Genomic DNA, 22,623 nt, shown 5'->3' on the forward strand with positions numbered 1-22,623 from the left:
GATAAGTCAAGCCAAATGGGACAGATTCTTGGCAAAAATCCGATGGCGCCTCAGTATCGCTCTAATTCTTATTCTCAATACAATTAATACATCTTTAGTTTAATCACTGAATATATAATATATATTGTATATTCCCGATTTATAATTGTTTATTTTAAATATTTGTCGCCTAATAATATTCCTTTGTTTGTATGTAGATGATGATATTTTTCATTGTTAAACTTTTATTTGATGAACGTGACAAAAATTTTCTATTTCATATCAATCAAGCTTAGATGATTGTAAAAGTGCATTTTATAATTATCTAATAGTAATCTAATACGAGTATAACCTGTTTCCTATGCCTTGCGTTGCGATTATAGCTTTATTTCAATTGTTAAATGTGATTCAAAAATGATTTTGAAACCTACTCGAATATACTAATTTTTGATAATGATTTTTAAGTCTTAAAGTTCTTAAATGAATAACTTAGTCATCTTTTGTTTAGTTTTGTTTATTAATGAATAAAAGCCCCTTTTTGTTCTTTTTCTCTTTAATTTGAATGTTACAAATACTAAATTTTGCACACCTACAAACGCCCGCTCTTGTACGTCCTAAGGTTGGTTGGTAGAGAATGCTTTTAGCATTAAGCCTGCTTTTTGTACAATTCTTTAATGTATTGTGCAACAAAGTAGTAATAAATAAACAAATAACCGTTTATTCCGATACAATAAATAAATAAATATTTCCTTATAAAATTCAAAATTATTAACATAAATCGTGCTCTCATCCTTCAAAAATATGCACTAGATCTTTTCATTTATTATACAGATAAACAAATGAAATATAAGTGGCAAACATAAATCGCTGTAAGGGAAGTGACAAAACCTGTATCCATTACTTTAACGTAAAAAATGTCTTTGATAAAGTATCCTTTATAAAAATCATTGCCACGCAGTCAAATGATGAAATCGTTCTTTGTCCAAACTTTATCCTTGTTCATTTAATGCAGAATGCATCTCTCAATAAAATAATTCTTCCGAATCGGTATTCATGTCAAGAGTAACGAATCGTAAAATATCTTTGTATATCTTGTAAGTAACAAGCTATTATTTAATGTTCGTTTATCTCTTAGTTGACCCTCAAATGTATTAACATATAACACCCACATCATTAAAAAAGGCCAACGATCAGATTTGTGCCGTCACTGCTAATTTGAATATGCCATTATTAAGTTAGTGAATTTTAATCGTAAATATTTCGTTGGACTTTTTTAACAACTTGTATTCTTATTGTTTATTTGGAATGTATATCTTCTTATATATATAAAATTCTCGTGTCACAATGTTAGTTACCATACTCCTCCGAAACTAAGTTATAAGGAGAGGAGGGAGGGGAATTAAGGGGGGGGGGAGATTAAGGGAGTTAATAACATATATGGCAAAGCAACGTTTGCGAGGTCAGCTAGTAATAATATAAAAACATTAAAATATCTCGGTGTTGTTGTAGAAGACATGTTTTGAGATATTTACGTATTTGATGAATGTTTCATTGCTAGGCAATGACCTCTGTACCTATAAAGAAGCCTGAGGCGTATCTACGTCCATGGAGGTTGGCTAAATTTCAATATTAGATGTAGACATTATTCTTTTGCGATATTTAGGTTCATGAAGTTTTCCTTCAGCAACCATGACATGAATATAATGTAGAATTTGAAAGATACCAATCTTTCAATCTGTTTCAAATCTACTCAAACTCTAATTTTAACAAATTTGAAACTATAATAAATAATTTGACTTTTTGACACACATTTTCTGTGAATGTGAAACAATACCACTATTTTAAGGTATAGCGTAGTTCAGTTAATACCTCTTTTATTATAACGTAACCAAATAGTGAATTATATTTATGTGATAAGTCTATCTTAGTCATTGAAGTAACCGTAATAGTTGAACCCTATCCGCCATTAGTGGAGGAAATATAGAGCAGAACTTTACTCTTTTCACAATTTTAAATGTAAGCTTTTACGACGATATAGGATGATAGAAGCGAGCGAGTGCTTCCTCAAGTATCTTAGAATTTGCGTTTAATTTTATTTTTTGTTATTTATTAAGAGCTGTGCAGAATCTCGGTGAATCCGAGCTGATGTCGCTACAATTTATTACTTTTACCCAAAAAAAATGTATTATGCTCAGCAGTAAAGAAAATATTCAAGAAACCGATATGTTTCAGTATAGATAAATTATAATATGTCGTCCTAATAGGTAGTGAAGCTGCATTGCGGTTTGAACTAAAATCCTCTTTAGTAGATGAGGCATTTGCCCAGCTTTATGATTTTAATAGTAGTATACAGTAGGTATAGCATCAAATACCTGGCTCAACATTTGAAGTAGCCCGAGAGTACCTTAACCTCACAGAAGATCACAGCTAAATAATACTGCCTTCCAATAGTATGTTATTTATGTGGTGAACACGGTAGCTAGAGTTCCTGGTGTTACAGGCGTGTGTAGGCTACGGTCGGTTATCCGCTTACCATCAGGTGGACCGTTTGCTCATTTGTCTATACATATACTACAAAAAAATATAGTAGGTACATTATTTATTATATTGAGTCCAATTACACAAGACCAATACCTAAAATTAGCACTAAATGTATTAGGAAAATTTAGATTTGCTAAAAATTTACGTTCGAACTACACTCACTATAATCTGGTCGTAACAACGTTTTGAGCGAGTTATTTCTAGTTTGTGATTCCGTATAATGTTGTTAATACAGTAAAAAACTATGATGGCGCCCATCCAAATAGCTGCGGAACAAAGTTTAACAATTTGTTGATAAATAACAATAGTGTTTACTATCGCCAATAGTAACATCCACGTATCGCGTTACCGGATTGTTGCGTAATCGTGAATAATACTTTATAACATTAAATTTGCCTTTAAAAATTTGATATACTATGTATTATTTTTTAAGATATTACTTTATGTAAAATTCTGAATTTTGTTTTCATCTGTTTGCTTTCTTTTTACTTATATGACGATGGACTTTTTGAATTTATTTTATATGGCTACAATTGAATGTTATTAAAATCGATCATCAGTTTTAAGATTTTAATCTATAAATTTAGTTAATTTTATCTTTATGTTTGTTTTTCTGTTTTTTCCTTTTGCTATGTTTTGTAATCTGGTAAGCGATTACCGTCGCCTGTAGACGTCTGCAACACCAAAAGCATCGCAAGCGCGTTGCCGACCCCAGAAGCTTTTGTCACCTTACTAATGAATTGTGTTGTTTCTATAAAATTTGGTGTAACTAAGACATAAAATATGTATGTTACACGACACGGTGACAGAGTTGGCCATAAATCTGCTTTTCGCTGCGGGGTTTTGGTTTGGATTTCTATTGCATTAAAAAATATATATGTAAATTTGTTTGTGTCGGCAGTTACCTTTAAACCAAGGTTACACCTTACCTTAGAAGAGACAGATGAATAGACGATGGTGTATCACATAGATACAAATATTTATTTTTTGTAATCTTGGTTATACGTTAACAGCTGCTACCTTCATTTTCTCCGTACTAAATGTGTGAAATTTCCTATATAAAATGTTTGAAAACGTAAAGTAAATCTGATAAGTTTTTATACGAAATTAAAAAAAAAGTATAAAGTACCGTTCGGTTTTTGTGCATTTCTTATTTGCTCAGTCATTCAGTCATTCATAAATAATTGCTCTACCCAGTTTACCCGAAGACCTTAGAAATCTTTTTTAGCTATGAGGCTGCCATGCAATGGCGTTTGTTGTTAATTTAATAAAATTATATTTCTAAAGGTGCTGTGTGGCTACGGCACTAAAGAATTTAGCCACCCCCTCTCTTCCCGTGGGTGTCGTAAGAGGCGACTAAGGGATAACAAGGTTCCACAACCACCTTGGAACTTAAGAAGCCGACCGATGGCGGGATAACCATCCAACTGCTGGCTTTGAAATACACAGGCCGAAGACGGGCAGCAGCGTCTTCGGTGCGACAAAGCCAGTACTGCGGTCACCAACCCGCCTGCCCAGCGTGGTGACTATGGGCAAAACACATGAGTTCACGTTATTTTTGGCGTAAACTTGTGGAGGCCTATGTCCAGCAGTGGACTGTATAGGCTGTAATGATGATGATAATGATATTTCTAAAGTGTTGCACGGATAAAATCATAAATAAATTACTACAAATTTATTGTGGAAACAGTACATTTTTTTACCTTCAACCCTCAAAGAATATAGCAACGTATCACAAATGTCGTAACATTGATTACAAGACGTCTTATAAAGCACATGTCCGCTGTATTTATTAATAGTAAACGTGTTTATTACGGAAGCTATCATGTGCGCCTTCGCTGATTTGTGCGTCATCGATGCTTGGGATCCGTACAGACGCTTGGATCGTTTTATTACTAGCTCGTACCGTGATTTCGTCCGTGTTTAATTTCGAAATATTGATTGACTGATTCAGCGTGTATTTGCAATTTTGGGGACAGTCTTTCTCAGAGAAGGATAAGTTTTGATGCTTAATGCATCACGCTGTTCCTCTGCGAGTTGGTTGAATATTTTCTTACCCTTGAATGTTTTGAAAGAAATTTTTAGGATGTGTATCATCAAACTCTTGTATAAGTATAGCGGATTTATATAGCTTTTGTATTTAGGTTACTGAGTAATATAAGTACGATCTGACAGAATTATTAGTTAAACATAGGATAGGAAATTTTAGTCTAAGCCACTCTACTACTTAATGTATAATAATAAACATGATATGAGATGAGTTGGTGACCAGTTATGTAGTCTTTTTGAAAACAATAGTTGTTTTTGTGTTTTGATTAAATTTTCTGTATCTACCACATTTTTTTTTTCGTCACTTCATTAATTTTTTTATTAATTTGTTTGGTGTTTGTTTTACATGTCCTCGTAACGTTTCTAAACGTTATTTAAACTATACCTCGATGATGTCAACAAAAGTACGGGAAGGAAGTTTTTTAGACCGGAGATAATTTTTACCTTCCGACTTGAGTACTTCCGAACCAATTATGTGGGAATCGAGACGTTTACCCAATTACCTGGTTAAATTGCGAATTCCCCTAATTATTGAATGCAATTTAAATTTCAAGGATCACGTTTTAGTTAAATAACTGTTGGCATATTTACTAGTAGGAATATTAATAAATCAAATGCGAAAATGGTGGTTCCGCATTTAATATTAAAAAAAAAAAAATACTGAGTGACTGTTGAGTTTCTTGCCCATTATTTTCAGCGAAATTTATTCCAAATCTACAGCCCTAAAAGCTCGTATTCCCATTTGCTGATAGTCTCTGATACCCTATCTAATTTATTTAAGATCAATCTACGTAATAATATTTAAATATGACTCTTGATAAGCGAACCAAGGAACTGTTAAAACTTATATTGATAACAAAGCCTTATGATTAAGAAAATACTGTCATAAATTCACGTAATAAGTTATCGATGTATCTGTCCCAACGAGTATTTATGTCGTCATTAAAGTGCAACGGTATCAGGTTTGTACGATAGTAGGATAGTGGGTCACAGAAATGGGTCAGCGGGGAATCAGCTGTGCTGAAATAGTGCGTTGCTATGCGACCGCGGCGCCGGCGCCGGCCGAATTACTGATATCTATTACTTAGTTCGTTGCAGACGTATTGAGTTACAGATGCTTGTTTTATTTAAAACTTGATGTAAATTGCGGTTTCACCTATCAATGTTTGAATGAGAGGGCGGGGTTTCAAAATATAATTAGCGATGTAGTTCTTGAAAAATGTAGAGAAACAAATATAAATAATATCATTTTCATCATCATCATCATCATTACAGCCTATACAGTCCACTGCTGGACATAGGCCTCCACAAGTTTACGCCAAAAATAACGTGAACTCATGTGTTTTGCCCATAGTCACCACGCTGGGCAGGCGGGTTGGTGACCGCAGTACTGGCTTTGTCGCACCGAAGACGCTGCTGCCCGTCTTCGGCCTGTGTATTTCAAAGCCAGCAGTTGGATGGTTATCCCGCCATCGGTCGGCTTCTTAAGTTCCAAGGTGGTTGTGGAACCTTGTTATCCCTTAGTCGCCTCTTACGACACCCACGGGAAGAGAGGGGGTGGCTAAATTCTTTAGTGCCGTAGCCACACAGCACATAAGCACAAATATCATTTTGACGTAAAAAAATACAATGCAGTAAAAAAAAAAGATTTGTTTTTCCGGGACTTGTGTAAAAAATTTGTAATAATTTATATAACGCACTGTTTTTTTATCATACCGCGTTTAACACAAAGCGTAAATAAAGCGTAATGTATAAACCGATGTTACTTATGGATAAGCTATCTGTTAGTGGAATGATTATTACAAATGATTATATAAGGGACAAACTATTTTATTAAATTTCAGTGTCGTGGAGCTTTCTCGAAAATTTTTAATTTTCTATTTTATTCAGTAAAAAAGCCTGGTGACTAAAAAGAAAAGTAATAAAAATAGTAAAGTCGTGACCAAGTTATGACATGGCTAAAATAGGGATTCATTTTGATACATATAAATAAACAATATATTTATTTCTGTTTAACTGAGATTAGAATTTACATACTAACAAGTTTCGAATTTATTTTTAAACGAAACATAACAAGAACTTCTACGCAATATTACGCTTAAGTTTATTTTCCACAAAGAATTTTTCTTTTTTATATAAGCCGTTTTAAAAACTATCGTCGTAACAGAATCCGAGCGTAAATTTGCAAAAATAACTCGTTAAACAACCAAGGTCATTGCTAACTCTTTATTAATGCGTCTCGCCTCCTACCAATCACATGTATCGAAATAAATCTCTTAAAATAAAACCAACGATCTTCCTGTGTGTTATGATGCGGGTGACTATTTTTGGAAATTGTTTAATAATCGGCGAACTGATGATGGAGATTTGAATAAGTGTTGGCGCAGAAATTGTTTTTGTTTTGTTTTCGATTGATAGTGCTGAAGTTTGTTGTAATCAATGGCAGTATTTTATCGCAACATCTGCTTTGAAATATACCTATTGATATCTGATGTCGAGGATTGTCTACATTTAGATTCCCTTTTAAAACTTTAATTTTTGGGTCTGTGGCTAGTATTGGTTTGGCACAGCACCGCCCTCTGTTTTCTTTACTCTTTGTTTCATGAGTCTCTGTCAAATACAGATTGTATCCAAAAAAACTTCACCCATCTGTAATAAAATATATTTAATTCGAAATACTTGCATCATAACAAGTATCACTGCTAGATAATATCCTCTTAATTCTAGAAAATTCGGAAATTAATTATATTTTGTAAATTCAGTTGAACTAAATACAATTTGGATCAACTTTCGACGCTTTACATATTATATTCACGTCGGTATAGGTACATCTGCTGAATTAACAATAGATAACGTATAATAATAATAGATAAATAAAAAATAAATACATTATTAAAACAGATTGGTAACATACTCACCGACTCATTGGCGAATAATCTTTTTTTTTTTAAAGTTATACTCGTATAATACTTTTTAAGAATGGAGCGTGCCATAATTGACTTTTATTTATTTGTCAGTATGGCGTCTAATTGTCACAGCTTGTCTTGCAAAGACTTGGCAAGAGGCTTGGTATGGTTAACGCTTTGCAATCAATTTGGCTAAGCCAAATTGAAGCTTTGAAAATTTAATTTACGTCACAGAGATAAATCGAAAAAAATGATAAATAAATTTTAATCTGACAAATTACTTCAGACTTGAATTTTTTTTTTGTAAATTTGCAATTTACATAGAAAAAGCATTTGTTATTGGTTTCAAAAATAATATTATCGATACATATGATGATATCGTTATAGGCTATTTATAGACTATAAATAGCCACGCTAGGACCAATAATAATGGAACAGTAATTATTTATTGTTGTTGAATATCTAAAACACACGTAAATAAATTTTGGTGGTTTTGACATTTTGCTTATCGAGCTAATTCGAAATAAACATGACACCCGTCGATTACGTTATTTAAAAGATGTTATTGATCAACAAAAATGGTAAAGGACAAAGTAAAAATAAACTACATTTAATACACAATCTTCTTAAAATACACAGTTTTAAATATCTCCTGAAGGATTGATAAATTGAATTAGAATAAAATTACTAGAAACGTTAGTATAATTTCAAAAAATAATAATAATTAAAAAGAATCAAAATAAAAATGAGAAAAAAAACCTAAATGGTAATAAGGGTCAATTCGGTTCTTGCGTAGATTACGTCGACGACTTATTAATAAAATAAAGAAACAAAGGCATGGGCAATACTGAGTCATACACAGGCCGAATGCAGCAGCGTCTTCCCAGCGTGGTGACTATGTGCAACGCACATGAGTTCACGCCATTTTTGAGTCGAACTTGTGGAGGCCTATGTACAGCAGTGGACAGCGATAGGCTGAAGTGATGATGATGATGAGTGATGTGTTATTAATTATCATTAAAATAAATTAAAAACAATATGTGGTATAAAAATGAAGCTTTTACATATATACTTTCCGATGTTCTTTAGGAGCAACTGAAAATAATAAAAGGCATCAATAAGTCTTAATTTTGGATGCTGCAGCAAAAACTATGTACTAACGACATATTGTTGCCAAGGATTCTATGTCTATGAATGAGTCAAGTTATTATTAATTATTATTTATACTGCATATTATGAGCATCATTGCCTTCTTATTTTCTACGTAATAGTAATATAGTTTGGAAAAAGTCTTAAACCTATTCTAGAGCGATTGATACCACAACAAAAAAAAAATCCATTGACGTAAGTTACATTCTCGTAACAACCTAAATAATACAATTCAAAACAATGCTGTGGCATAAATAAGTAAAAAACAGAGTTTTATTTTTTCATCAACAAGTTCAACGAACTCTATTCCGGTTATCATAATTGTTACAAGAGAAATTACAAATCTTATTTTCTGCCCCAAAACACGCTTATAAGTTTTCATTGCACAATTCTGTGATCTCGTCATTTTAACTCAGTGATGTTTTAATTTACTAGCAATAAAAACCTAACAAAACATATAATTTCAGTGACACATCTATGCCAAAATGAAAAGAAAAATCAAAAGATTTATTTTAAACAATACTCTAGATAAATCTAATAGATTGATATTTATAATTATTTTTTTTTAATGTCAAACAAAACTTCCAATAAATTTTTCTACATATTAATACATTTTTCGATGTATGTATTAGGTATGTCCTCATTATGGTTTGAAAATAATGCAGACTCTTTGACTGGCGACATTGCGCTTATCTCTATAGGTTACTGCGTAGTTTTATAGAACTTTAACTTTAATTTACTGCCCGGCTTCGTTTGATTAGATGAGGTAGGACACAGCAGGAAATTTATTGCTCAAAATATGGAGCAGCTCGACTGGAATAGTACCTCGACCGTACAAAAGACCACAGATAAATACTAGTGTGTTTCTTTTTCACGAGTCGGTGGATTTCACGCGATTATGCGTAAAAAAGCATCGTCTCTGCTGCGGCGCATGAGGGCCAGCAACAACAGCATTCTGAGGACAATCATGGCTCGCCCTAATTGTTCTATTCAAAAATACTGGATAGAAACAATGACGGGCCCACTAAAATGATTATTTTATTTTATTATCATCTTACTAACAATAACTAACATAGATTATAACCAAATATTGTTACTAACACACTAATACACTATGGATGTTCACGTCTGAAATAAACGCTTATTATTATTATTGACTGGATGTCACTCCGCCCGCTTAATATATAATAGATACATATATTATTATTATTATTATTAAGCAGTGTTGTGTTCCTCTTGGTGGTGAGTTAGGTGACCAGAGCTCCTGGGGGTATTGGGGATATGGTCGGCAATGCGCTTACGATGCTTCTGGTGTTGCAGGCGTCCATAAGCTACGGTAATCGCTTACCACCAAGTGAACAATATGCTTGACATTAGATTGTGAGATAATTTTTGGGTTAACATTGGTTCTTTATTATTAAAAATAATCATATGTACAATAAAAATATCGTATACACGTTATAAATATTAATAACTAAAACTGTTATATTTTTAATAATTGTTTTTCACATACACAATTACTTTAAAGAATCCTGTCATTAGTGAAAATTCTAAGAAAATGTGTATTATTTTTACAGTGCATTATTAGGTGCTTTCGAGCCAAGTAGGTCAAATTGAGTCTGCAGCAACTGTAATTTATCACAGCTTACTGTTAAATGTGCAGGAAACAATGAGAGTGACAAGAATGATTACCTCCTTATATATTATTTTACATCGAAAACATATTGTTAATACCATTACAGTGTTGTCATTTTATACTGTATAAATAATATTTGAATTCATATTAATAATTTATTAGCGTTAGATATCCTTGAGGTACAAAAGACAATGTAATGATCGTACGAATTTCGTTAGATATTTTTACTTGTACTCGTATATGCAGAAAATTTGTGTGTGCTAATGTAAAAATATTCTTAATTTGTATATTTGTTAAGTGATTTTCTAATGTTAAAACAAATCTGATTTAAACAATTTTTTAATATCATATCAAAAATCGACCGTTTCTGCGGGGATCGAACCTGCATCTCCGACTTACCGTGTCGGTGCTTTAGCCAATTAAGCTGATTTATTCGTTTTTTAATTAAAATAAATTTAGTTAATTTTAAATCTTTTTAATAAGGATTTTGCATGCACATAAACTTAGTGATTGAAGTATTTTATATATCTTTTTTTTCCTACTTTTTATTATAATTGCTATATAATGTTAAAGTAATTGACACGAAATATATACACAGTTAAAAAATACGGTTATTAGCAAACTTTACAATAATATTTATTTTTCTTTATATGTATTATTAGTCTGTCTATAAATGTTTTCAACAGATTGAACGATGCTCATCAAGTCTATAAGGCTTCATTAATGTGATTCTCCTGTCGCTGACGGGGCGTGCGATGAACTTTACGTCATTACTATCTATTTATAGATTGATATGTTTTATCTGTCTTTCTATGTATCTATAGTTTGACAAAGAAGAGTTATCAAGTTGTTTTTAAGTATTAATTTTTTCAAGTATTTTTTGGAACGAAGTTACTATCGGCAGCCTTGACATTTGGCTGGGTGACCAAACTGAAAAAATGTGATACTAAAACCGTAAGAAAAATATATAGCGGAAGTGACGTAATATCAGTCACACGACTGTATAATATGACGTTTGTAAAACTAAAATACTAGTATATAGTAAACTTTTTTTTAATTATTTATGTAATTTTATACTCTCGCCAAAAATAAATAAAGACACGTTTTTTTATTTTATTTAAAATTTTCTATAAAATTATATAAAAGTGAGCAATTTGACACTAAAAGCTTTCATCAGTTATAACGAAACAACTTCTTTGGATTTTATCGCGGTTTATTAATTTTTTTGATGCCTGACGTTTCCGATTGTTGGTGTGAAGTAGTGTGAGTGAAATTTGCGTAAACATTAGAAGATTTTATCAATTCGAACCAGTACTTCTTAAGATGAACATGTTCCAATCAATTTCTTCAGCTTAATAATATTAGTATAATATATTTGTCGCACCGAAGACTCTGCTGCCCGTTTTCGGCCTTTGTATTTCAAAGCCTGCTGGCTGTTAGATGGTTATCCCGCCATTGGTCGGCTTTTTAAATTCCAAGGTGGTAGTGGAACTTTGGTATCCCTTAGTCGCCTCTTATGACACGGGAAGAGAGGGGGCGGCTATATTCTGTACTGCCGTAACCACACAGCCCTGTAACCACACAGCCGCTAACGCTCTTAACTTTCATTATTACTGCAAGCGAGTATAAAACTAGTTTGTTTAAAAAAAAGAGTAAAGAATATTTTAGGTGTTAGCAATGCGCAAAACCATTGTCCTATATCCACGCACACATTAATTATGTCACGCATATTAGAATTGATAAATACGGAAATAAATGGGTCAATGTGCAAACAAAATGTGTCTTGTACGTTTTCAGTATTTTATAATTGATTCATAGAATATAAAACGGGTAGAAGAGATATTTTTGTACTCGTACTTCTAAAATACTCTATTATAAATGAACTTTTGTCTACTTAATAATATATAACCTATTTAAACTATTAGTAATGAAACTTGGTATATGAATAACTACAAGTTCAGAATAACAAGCGATATTTTTACTATTGAAAGTTATGCAAGTAAAACCACGATGTACAGGTAGTATCAATATGTATTTATTTGTGATGAAACAATGTTTGACTTTAACTGCAAAAGAATTGACAAGTAGTAAATAAGTACTATGTAATACGAACAAAGGTTAAAAATTTTATTGTACAATTGTTTTCAATGAAAGTAAAAAAAGAGTAAGTATAACATGATACCATGGAATTTCCATTAAGATTTATATTTTACTCGTACTCTGGAAAAATCTCGTTAAATTTTCATTTTTATATATCGTCTGTTCACTGTGCGCGACACGGCGGTGCCACGCCAATACTTTGTAACCTGAATCTTAGGAACGTTATTGATGCACTTGTATCCTTAAATCTTGAATGTATGTTGCTAAAACATTTTATATTCTACTGCTTTATATTCTTATTTTTATATTCTTTACTTTATTATTTTATAAAGAAATTGCTTGCGGTCACCAACCTGCCTGCCCAGCGTGGTGTAATTATGGGCAACACACATGAGTTCACGCATTTTTGGCGCGAACTCGTGGAGGTCTATGTCCAGCAGTGGACTGCAATAAGCTGGAATGATGATGATGATGATGATGATGATGAAAGAAGAAAGATTTAATTTTTATGTTTGTTTATATTGGAAAAACTCAAAGATTGGTTGAAAAAAAATCACCACGATAATGCTACGTTATCATTGATAGTGTATAGTGTAGTGTATCAGTGATATATACTATATTTTAATGGAAAAAAGAGGAACAGCCAAAATCGTGTCCACACGGACGAGGCCGTGGACGGAACGCTAATATTATTATACATAATCCCATGTATTATTTATATTATTACCTACATATTTCACTAGTTACAGAATTTTTAAGGGTTACAAGTAATCATTTCACTAAGGTAAATGACTTAAATTAACTTTTTAAACTTCTATAAAGGGTTAGTGCGAAATCCCCTCGTTGCTGTGTAAGTTTGATTCACGTAAACCCAGTCACGTAGTTTTCCTTAACTTTTGGACACAAGAAGAATTTTAATGAGATTTAGCTTTGAAACACCAGCGGTACAGGCCGTGACCTTTTGGTTAAGATGCAAAAACGCTTTGTTGCAGTCACTGTTATACTTGTGTCAATATATCATTGGTAGGGGCTGCTATATTTCGTTGGTATTATGTGACAAATAAATATAAAAAGAAATTCAAACTTTCGTATCAAAACGTAGTAGTTTCGAAGTTTGTACGTATGAAGAGTTAATATGTTTGAGAGACATCTATCCGAAGTAAATTAAAGAACTCAATTAATGATGTTTAAATTAATGACAAGAATATTGTTATGCTTGTCAATCTAATTCCATACCAAATACGGTTCATTGATGCACCATCTTGTAATATAATATCATATATTATGTTATCAAATATATTGTCTTTCATATTTATGAATATCGATTACGTTTGACGCGAAAACGTTTGTTGTTATGCTTACTATATACTTATATATACCAAAAAGTTTATTTTTAATTTATAAATATTACTTTGACAATGTGTTGTAGAGTAGTCAATGTATCTAATTGCTGTTCAAGCCTTTATCAGCTTGATCCAAGTTCATGACCAAATTGATATAGGTAATACAAATTTTTGTCAGATTTAAGATAGTTTAATTGAATTCATTTCAATTTCATTCAATTTCAAAAAAATTTCGTACAGAAATCACATCGTAATTCGTACTTTTTAATTTTTACTAAACCGAATTATTTCTGTGACTATAAACTTACGAAACTTCTGAATTAGGTTATATCATAGTACGCTATTACTCTGTGTGAAACTGCGGGCTTCATATATCTCACGTAACATTGGTAAACATCCATTACACTCGACTCGTGAATCTTTGTCTCATTGTTTATATACGTGTGACAGATTCGACCGTCATAAATCATCATCAGATTACTATTTAAATGCACTTTTTAAAGGTAATTTTACAAATTTAATTTATATATTTGTATTATTTTATTTTTGTGTTACTCCACACATTAGAGAATTCTAAACATTTTTTTTAATATCACATGAACGGTCGATTTTTTGATATGATATTTAAAAAAAAGTGTTTAATTTAATTCTGCTAACCCGCATTGGAGCAGCGTGATGGATTAAGCTCTGATCCTTCTCCTACGTGGGGAAAGAGGCCTATGCCCAGTAGTGGGATATTACAGGCTGAAGTGCGTTACAGATTCGGAATGTAGATTCTGCGGAGGAGGATAGACAAGAAACTTCGCAGTTATTCTTAAAATACTGACTTTTGTTTAAAATTCACTTAACTCAACATGAAATACAGCCCCAACAAAACCTACACATCTTTATCATTAAAATGATCTTGAACCGAATAATAGGCTTTAGCTATTAAATTCTTTTAACTGCAATTTATGTCTTTACGAATATTTTAGTGACGAAAAGCGAAATTGTCAGTTAATGTGGGTGTTATATTGTAGTTTATTTAAAAAAAAACATTTAAACGGAGAGCTCAAATAGCCCTTGCCCTTGTCGACGCCGGAACCAGAAATGAAGGTCAAAGACAAATGGAGGACATAACATTACGTTTGCACAAAGATCTGGAATAATGTAATTTGAGCATACAACAATTTTATTTAATACTAAATGTTAAGTGAAGCGTACCACAATATATTACTGAAAACACATCTAAATCGGATAAGCTGTTTCTGAGATTAGCGTGCACAAATGCACAGACAAACAGACAAAAAACTAATAATCATTCCCTCCCAAGGTCCCAATATTATTTTTTCTCATATATCTTCTACGTACAGACAGCGCTCCGTTACTTCTTTATTATATGTATTGTTGATGAAATTCTATATATGCTACTATACATAAACGTATTGAACTTGGGACTTGGATGAAATCGCGTAAATTTATCGTAAAGAACTGTCGCGATCATTAACGACACTTTTTAGGGAGTTACTGAACTTAACTTTTCGACAGTTGGGTGTCAATGGTAAAAGATTGATTCGATAGTACATTAAAGCTACCAAAACAGCCATTACGAAGTCAATGAACTGTCCTTGTAAAGTGTAAGTGAGACGGCAAATTTGAACGCCTAAATAAGAAATTTTGTGAAAATATAGTTAGTGCGTATGTTCATGTTCAGTCATTAACGATGAATATTTTTGATATTAGGTGTAGAAATATATCAACAATCAATGGCTTGTGTTGTGTCGTGTAGTTGAATGGTACTTATCAATTACCATTAACGCTGTCTGTCGCGGGATGATTTCCGGTTACACAATTTTGTTTCTGTTCTGGTTCTCCCTACGGTCCTATAAGTACTTAATAACGATATTTATTATTCAAATGGACATTCCGCCAGTAAAGCGGCGCATTGGGTTCCAATCCTAGCTTAAGACATTTGAAAACTACCTAAAATTAGTTGACAATATTGAAGATAGGTGGACAATAGAGATAGAGCAGAATTGGAAAATTCAATACATCTGAATCATCTTTACAAAAATGTATTTTAGTTTATGTACGACATACATACAAATGACCCTGATCCAGTTTGAGTACATAGCTAGGTTGTATACGCAAAAGATAATTATAATTTAGTTTTACATTTTTCGCAACTAACCTATGTTTATTTTTCATACATTTTAATTATGTACTACATTTCTCTCGATAATAAGTGTTCAAACGAATATTTGTTTTATACAAAAGCGGATGCTTCACTTAAATAAGACTCCTTTAAAGTACTGAAAACAGGGCTTTTCCGTTCACTAAATAGTCTGGCAAGCGCCTGGCACTTGGCACGAATCCAGGGCGCGCCGAATGGCCTTGGCATGGCGAAGAAATAATTGCGCTTTAGTATTACACGAGTAACAATTGTATATACAGTCACACGATTTTAAGTAACTTCGATTTTAATGTGCTTTTTTCTATGTATTTTTTAGCTCACCCTATGAATTTCTATGTCTTTTTTTTAACATATCACAAACTTTTTTTATTTATTTTTTATACAAACTTTGTCATGACAATCATTAACTCAAAAAAGATTTAATTTTTTATTTTAGTGTAGTCGTTCATATATGAGTATTATGCGCACATACATAAATTGCGACGATATATTTATCCAACGGCTTTAAGAGTTATTTTTATTCATTACTAGCTGTGTCTATTGGTTCCACATGTCGTTGGTGTGTAGGTTCTCAATGATTTCCTTACTGACGAATATTATTATAATTTCACTTCTAGAATCCTGAAGATCAGCGCCACAGCTGTGATAATCGCCAACTTTGATCTGCAGATTTTGCGTGATGCTGGGATTAAACATGGATAGATACAAATTCTAAATTTAATGTTTTTGGCTTCTATTGCTCTCATTCAGACGCCTATTAAATTATTTAGTTTGAAATATCTTCCATGTGCAGAAGTCCTTTTTTATATGTTTAGATTTTCCTAAAGCCTTATTCAGTTCATTTTCTGTGAAGATTTTTTTAAACATTACTTTTTTATAATGTACAGGAATACTCTTTCTTATAGGAAATATAACTTTCGTAATTCAGGATGTAAGCTGTCATCATAGTCAATTTATTAAAATGCACGCGCTTCCGCACCATGGTATAGATCGACGAAAATAGATTAACGTACATATTTTATGACGAAAGTAATGCCATCCGACAATTTCGAATACTTGAATTAGAATGTTTTGAATTATAGTTGGAATAACTTTCTTTTTCTTCCTGTATTTCGTAAGACTGAAGTGCTTAGAGAAACAAAGGAAGGGCTAATTTACAATAAATTTACAATTTGTTGGTTTGGGATGATAAAATTAAATCCAACAAAAACTTAAACAGATTTATTTTTAACATGTTATTAAGGCGGTCGTCAATTCCTAAGGTAGACAACTTAATGCTCATGTTTTAGGTATCAGCTGAATAATATACATAGTTAATATATTATTCTGATACGTTGACATACATATAACGTATAGAAATGGACGATAGTCCACACAGTTCTAATTTACATCCCTCATCAGCATTCAGGCCGCGTGTTTTCTGCGTTGTTTCCTGTTTAGTGTTAGTTTGCTCCCATTTCCTGCACGGCTGATTCTCTAAGCGGTCTCGCAGAGATAATGTATTGATTATGTGAATCTCGATTGTAAACAGCTGTGTGGAGATATATAGTTAGTTTTCTACTTCCTTATTCGAAGTAATCAGTATGCTAATGTATGACTCTTTCCGTTTTCCCGTATTTCTACGTGTAAATGATATCGATTTTATTTATTTATTTGATAATCCAACAGTTGATACACAGCTTATTTAGTTAAAGTATAATATAACAATTACTAGAACCAAAATAGGATTACACAGTTTGTTTAAATATATTATTTAACAAATTAGAAGACATCTCATATTATGAGCGTTTGTAAAAAACTAAATTATGAATCTAATTAAGTGAGTAGTTGTGTGTGTTTGTATGTCTATGTGTTTATATGTGTGTGTGTGTGTGTGTGCGTGTTTTAATTAATTGCATCTTTACTTTTGAGTGCTTCTTTTTTATATTTTGATTCATTTCAGCGTAATACCTGTACATATTTATGTGACGCATAGCCTTATATAGTGAGAGATGCAGTTCTGCGCTTTAATAGCCTTTAAAAAACGTCATATTTCCTAGCAATAGCCACTTCTACTAATGAGAACGTTTAGAGCTTAATTTGCCACGGTGCTCCATTACGGAACGATGGATGTGTGGTTTTAGGATTTCTTGCGAAGCAGAAAAATGTCTGCGGTAAAGTTAATTATATTTTAAGATTTCTATTCCTTTTTACTACCGAGTCTCGTTATACTTTTAACATTTACTTTAACTTATTTATTCTAAATTTAGCCATTCCAAATTTAAACCCGATCCTTTGGTAAGTATGTTAGGTTCTGAAATAGATATTAAAATTAAAAACATGTAGTTTTAAGTAGGCTTCAAGCACTTTTGTATCGTCATTAAATAGAAAAAAATAATATTTTCTAATAAAAACTACAGTTATTGTGAATCTGTCACCGATTCAAAATAGATTCAGAATAGATATTGCTAAAACAATGGCAAAAAACTCAACAGTTACTTTTTTTAAATCCTTCAATCAATATAGAAAGAAAGTAAGAAACGCGTTTATTCGGGACACACCCGAATCGTAAACCGTTTTCAAACTAGATAAATACAATTAAATAGAAATAATAATAATTAAATACAATTAATTAGAAAAAAACTAAGTATTGTTTTTACAATAGACTACAATAATTGTGTTTGCTCGCAAACGAAAAAAAAACCGACTTCAATTACATGGACGATTAATACAACGTAGATCGACGAAAAAATAGTCAAGTAACTACGCGTTATCAAAGATTACTCAAAAAGTAGTTATCAGATCTCGATAAAATTTATATGTGACCACATGATGAACATCGGCTTTCGATTAAATTAAAAATTATCAAAATCGGTACACTCAATAAAAAGTTATTGCGGATTTTCGAGAGTTTCCCTCGATTTCCCTGGGATTTCATCATCAGATCCTAGTTTCCTTATCATGGTACTAAACTAGAGATATCCCCTTTTCAACAAAAAAAGAATTATCAAAATCGGTACACCCAGTAAAAAGTTATTTCAGATTTTCGAGAGTTTCCCTCGATTTCTCTGGGATCCTATCGTCAAATCCTGGTTTCCTTATCATGGTACCAAACTAGGGATATCTTCTTTCCAACAAAAAAAAGAATTATCAAAATCGGTACATCCAGTAGAAAGTTATGCGGTAGGTCGACGAAAAAAGCGTCAAGTAAAAACGCATTATTAGATATAACTCGAAAAGTAGTTGTTAGATCTCAAATAAATTTAAATGGGACCAATTGACACACACCACCTTTCGATTAAAATAAAATTTGTCGAAATCGGTCCACCCGGTCAAAAGTTTTGATGTAACATACATAAAAAAAAAATACAGTCGAATTGAGAGCCTCCTCCTTTTTTGGAAGTCGGTTAAAAACGATTTAATAAAGATGTGTACTTACAGTTTATTTTTAAATTAAATTGCCAAATGTTTGAGTTAGTAATTGGAAACAGTGCTAAATTATACTACAATTTATATTTATTATTTTGAGAAATTAAATTAATAGCAATATCATATTGAATTTTGTATTATAAGAAAGTAATTAACACATATAATATAATATCGTAAAAGAAAATAATTATATTAAAATTAAAAAATTTCATACCTTTGCAGGGTTCACAGGGAGAAGGCAGTCGAATTGAGAACCTCCTCCTTTTTTGGAAGTCGGTTAAAAAAATCAATGTCATCAAAAATCTTTAAGTTCTAAAAAATTTAAAATCTGAAATTTACAAATAGTTAAAAAAAAAAACAAACAAGAATAACAAATAAATATCTAATGTATGTTATAAGATATTTATTTATTAGTTATTTAATTATATATACCCATATACAAATACCGTCTCCAACTAAGTGCTGTGCCCCAAAAGGTACATCACACATTTAGAAGTTGGCTTTCATAAAAGCAAAAATCAAAACTGATTTTCAGTAATATCTTTAAAAAATGTTTAAAACACCGGAATGTATCGATAGTAAATTTTATGATAACATAATGTTCCATAGGTCATTTATAAATTAAAATTTTCCGAACTATAGTAGTTTTTTTAAATATATTTAAAAAAATTGCTTTGCGTAGTGGCGCCGGCGAGACTTCCTTGTTTAGCGAGAAAAACGGTTTGAATAAATTTACATACGATCATTTTATTTATACGTGATTAAATTTGTGACAAAAATATAAGTTTGTAGTGTCAAAACGATTTTCTGTGACACGGAATTTTGCAAACAGCCGAAAAGTAAAACAGTGATATTTTATGTTGTTTTCTTTATTTATTTGTTTTTTTTTTTATGTCAGCAAATGTTAATTTTTTTTAATCTTTAAATAATATTTTGTTGATGAATTTTGAATTAGACGTTATTTACTTAGGAGTCAAAAATAAAATAGGTGTTTCTCACGGAACTTCTCCGTCATAAATAGAAAGATCTATCCAAATTTCACGTTTCTAAATCCACTACTCTTGGATGGACTATAAAAATCAATTAACCGATCGACTTTATTATAAATATATATAGATATCTCAAAAATAGATATAAATACATTGACGTTAGCTATTTAATTGTCTACCAGTATAAAAGATGATATCTCTATTTTAATAAATATAACGGAGTACGAGAATAATTCGCAAACAACCGGTTCTTATACATATAATAACAATAAAGTAATATTTCAAACTCACTCGTAAAAGCTTTATCTAATGGGATTTAAAATACATCAATTGTAATTGGCCATGACAATGTAAATGTTTCTTTAATCAAAAAATTACACAGTAATAAATCCTTACATGTTTTATATAAAATTTATATATTAGAAGTCAAGCTTAAGGCGAGGTTTTTCTATTTAAAAATTGTTGTTTTCAAAGAATAATCAGGTAATATATGTTTAGAATACTCAAAATTTCGTAAAGGGTTTTTTCAACTATAATATAACTTAACATTTAATAACTACTTCATTTCAAAAATATGCGAAGGCTATCTAACCAAATAAACTTTTTGAAATCAAACTTATAACTGACGACGATTCGAAGAGTTTCAATTTTCAGTATGCCTATGGGTATAGGTCGGTATCTTATCGTTAAACATTTTATGTAACGTTGAAAAAACAGGTCAAAGAAACAAATAAACTCAATTTAATATGTCGGTAAGGATTACATGGATTATATAATTTTCAAATAATTATTACAGACGTTCTCATTCGAGTCACCGGACAGCACGTAGCTCATAAATCTGGATTATGTATTATCCTGTTAGTTCTCGTTATACGATATCTCTCGTAATAAAAATTATTTTATGTATTATTCGTATACTTGCGAGAAAGTACAGGATCTTATTTTCTAAAATAAATCCTCTGGCCTACATGTTTTTATGGGTCAGTATTAGCGTTCAATGTTCTCACGAAACTTCAATATAGTTATCAGAATTAAATGTAGCCTATACAATAAACTAAATTAGTTTCATTAAGCTATATAGGAAAACAATTTACGAAATTAATTAAGAAAATCTAAGTCACGTAGTAGTCACTGTAGTTTGGTTACTGCGTTCACTAAATGAAATGAATTATTTGAACAAAGAAAATTAACATTTGAAAGAAACTGCAAGCTTTTGCTCATTTATCTATACTGAAAAGGTGTCTAGTTCTATTATTACATAGTATAAAAAGTCACTTTCCGCTGTCTGTATGCTTAGATTTTTAAAACTACGAAGCGGATTTTGGTGCGGTTTTCTTTAGTAAATAGAGTGATTCCAGAGGAAGGTAAATGTGTATAATACATGCATAATACAGTAAAGGAACACTGATAGTTTTTGTAACCGCGCGAATCCGGGGCGGGTCGCTAGTTTTAAATAAAATAAATTCCTCCGCAAAAAATTAATTGTTGAAAAAAATAAATTAAAAATCTTATAATTTCACTGTGTGTTTTATTAAAAAGATGATGTGCATTTTAATTTAATTTTTTTTATCTATCAGCAAATAATCAAATACGATATTTTTTTGTTTCAGACAAGTTTTATCTCATATCAAGAACATACCCGAGCTAATTCTGCTGGGTAGTGAATCAAGGACAATGAGACGATTGCCAATATTCTCGCTCATGGTAAAACATCCGCGAGGCACCTTCCTTCATCATAACTTTGTGTGTGCAGTTCTTAATGATGTTTTTGGTATACAAGCGAGAGGTGGACTGCATGGCAACCTTAACTATGGCGCTGATATTTTAGGTATTGATGATCAACTAATGAAAGAGTACGAAAAAATATTAGATGTTGAAGCGTAAGTGTCTAAATTACATGTTAATTTATTGAGCAAAAAGAAAACGAATAATGTTCAATTTTAATACTCCAAACGAACATTAAAAAAGGTTTTCCTTTCAGACAAAAGGAAATAGCAAGAGTCCGTAAGCTAAGTGTAGTGAAATCACCCGAAGTACCAATACACAATGAACCGCTCAGGCCTGGTTTCTGTAGAATTTCTCTACCTTTCTTTATGTCTGAAAATGAACTAGCCTTCGTTCTAGAAGCTTTGAAAATGGTAGCTACAGAAGGTTGGAAAATTTTGCCACAGTATTTCGTAAACCCTGAAACCGGACAGTGGAGACACCACACGTGCTCAGTCCTTAGAGATAAGAAATCTTTGTATTCGCTTAGGTTTACTAATGGCCAGATAACGGCCCATGAGAGAAGAACATCAGGTAATTTTTTTTTGCATTTCAATAGGTAAATAGTTTAATAATTTCATATTTG

The 22,623-nt window shown here is 31.6% G+C and overlaps 1 protein-coding gene across 1 annotated transcript in view; it reads left to right on the forward strand.

Annotated features, from left to right (window-relative positions):
- LOC123663093 overlaps positions 1 to 22,623 on the forward strand; it is a 159,216-nt gene that overhangs the window by 109,265 nt on the left and 27,328 nt on the right. Inside the window, exons 6-7 of the mRNA XM_045597831.1 lie at positions 21,884 to 22,153; positions 22,255 to 22,571. Coding sequence (XP_045453787.1) covers positions 21,884 to 22,153; positions 22,255 to 22,571 — 587 coding nt within the window. The remainder of the gene's footprint in view (positions 1 to 21,883; positions 22,154 to 22,254; positions 22,572 to 22,623) is intronic.

This window comes from Melitaea cinxia, chromosome 19, assembly GCF_905220565.1.
Source record: "Melitaea cinxia chromosome 19, ilMelCinx1.1, whole genome shotgun sequence".
Taxonomy (NCBI): domain Eukaryota; kingdom Metazoa; phylum Arthropoda; class Insecta; order Lepidoptera; family Nymphalidae; genus Melitaea; species Melitaea cinxia.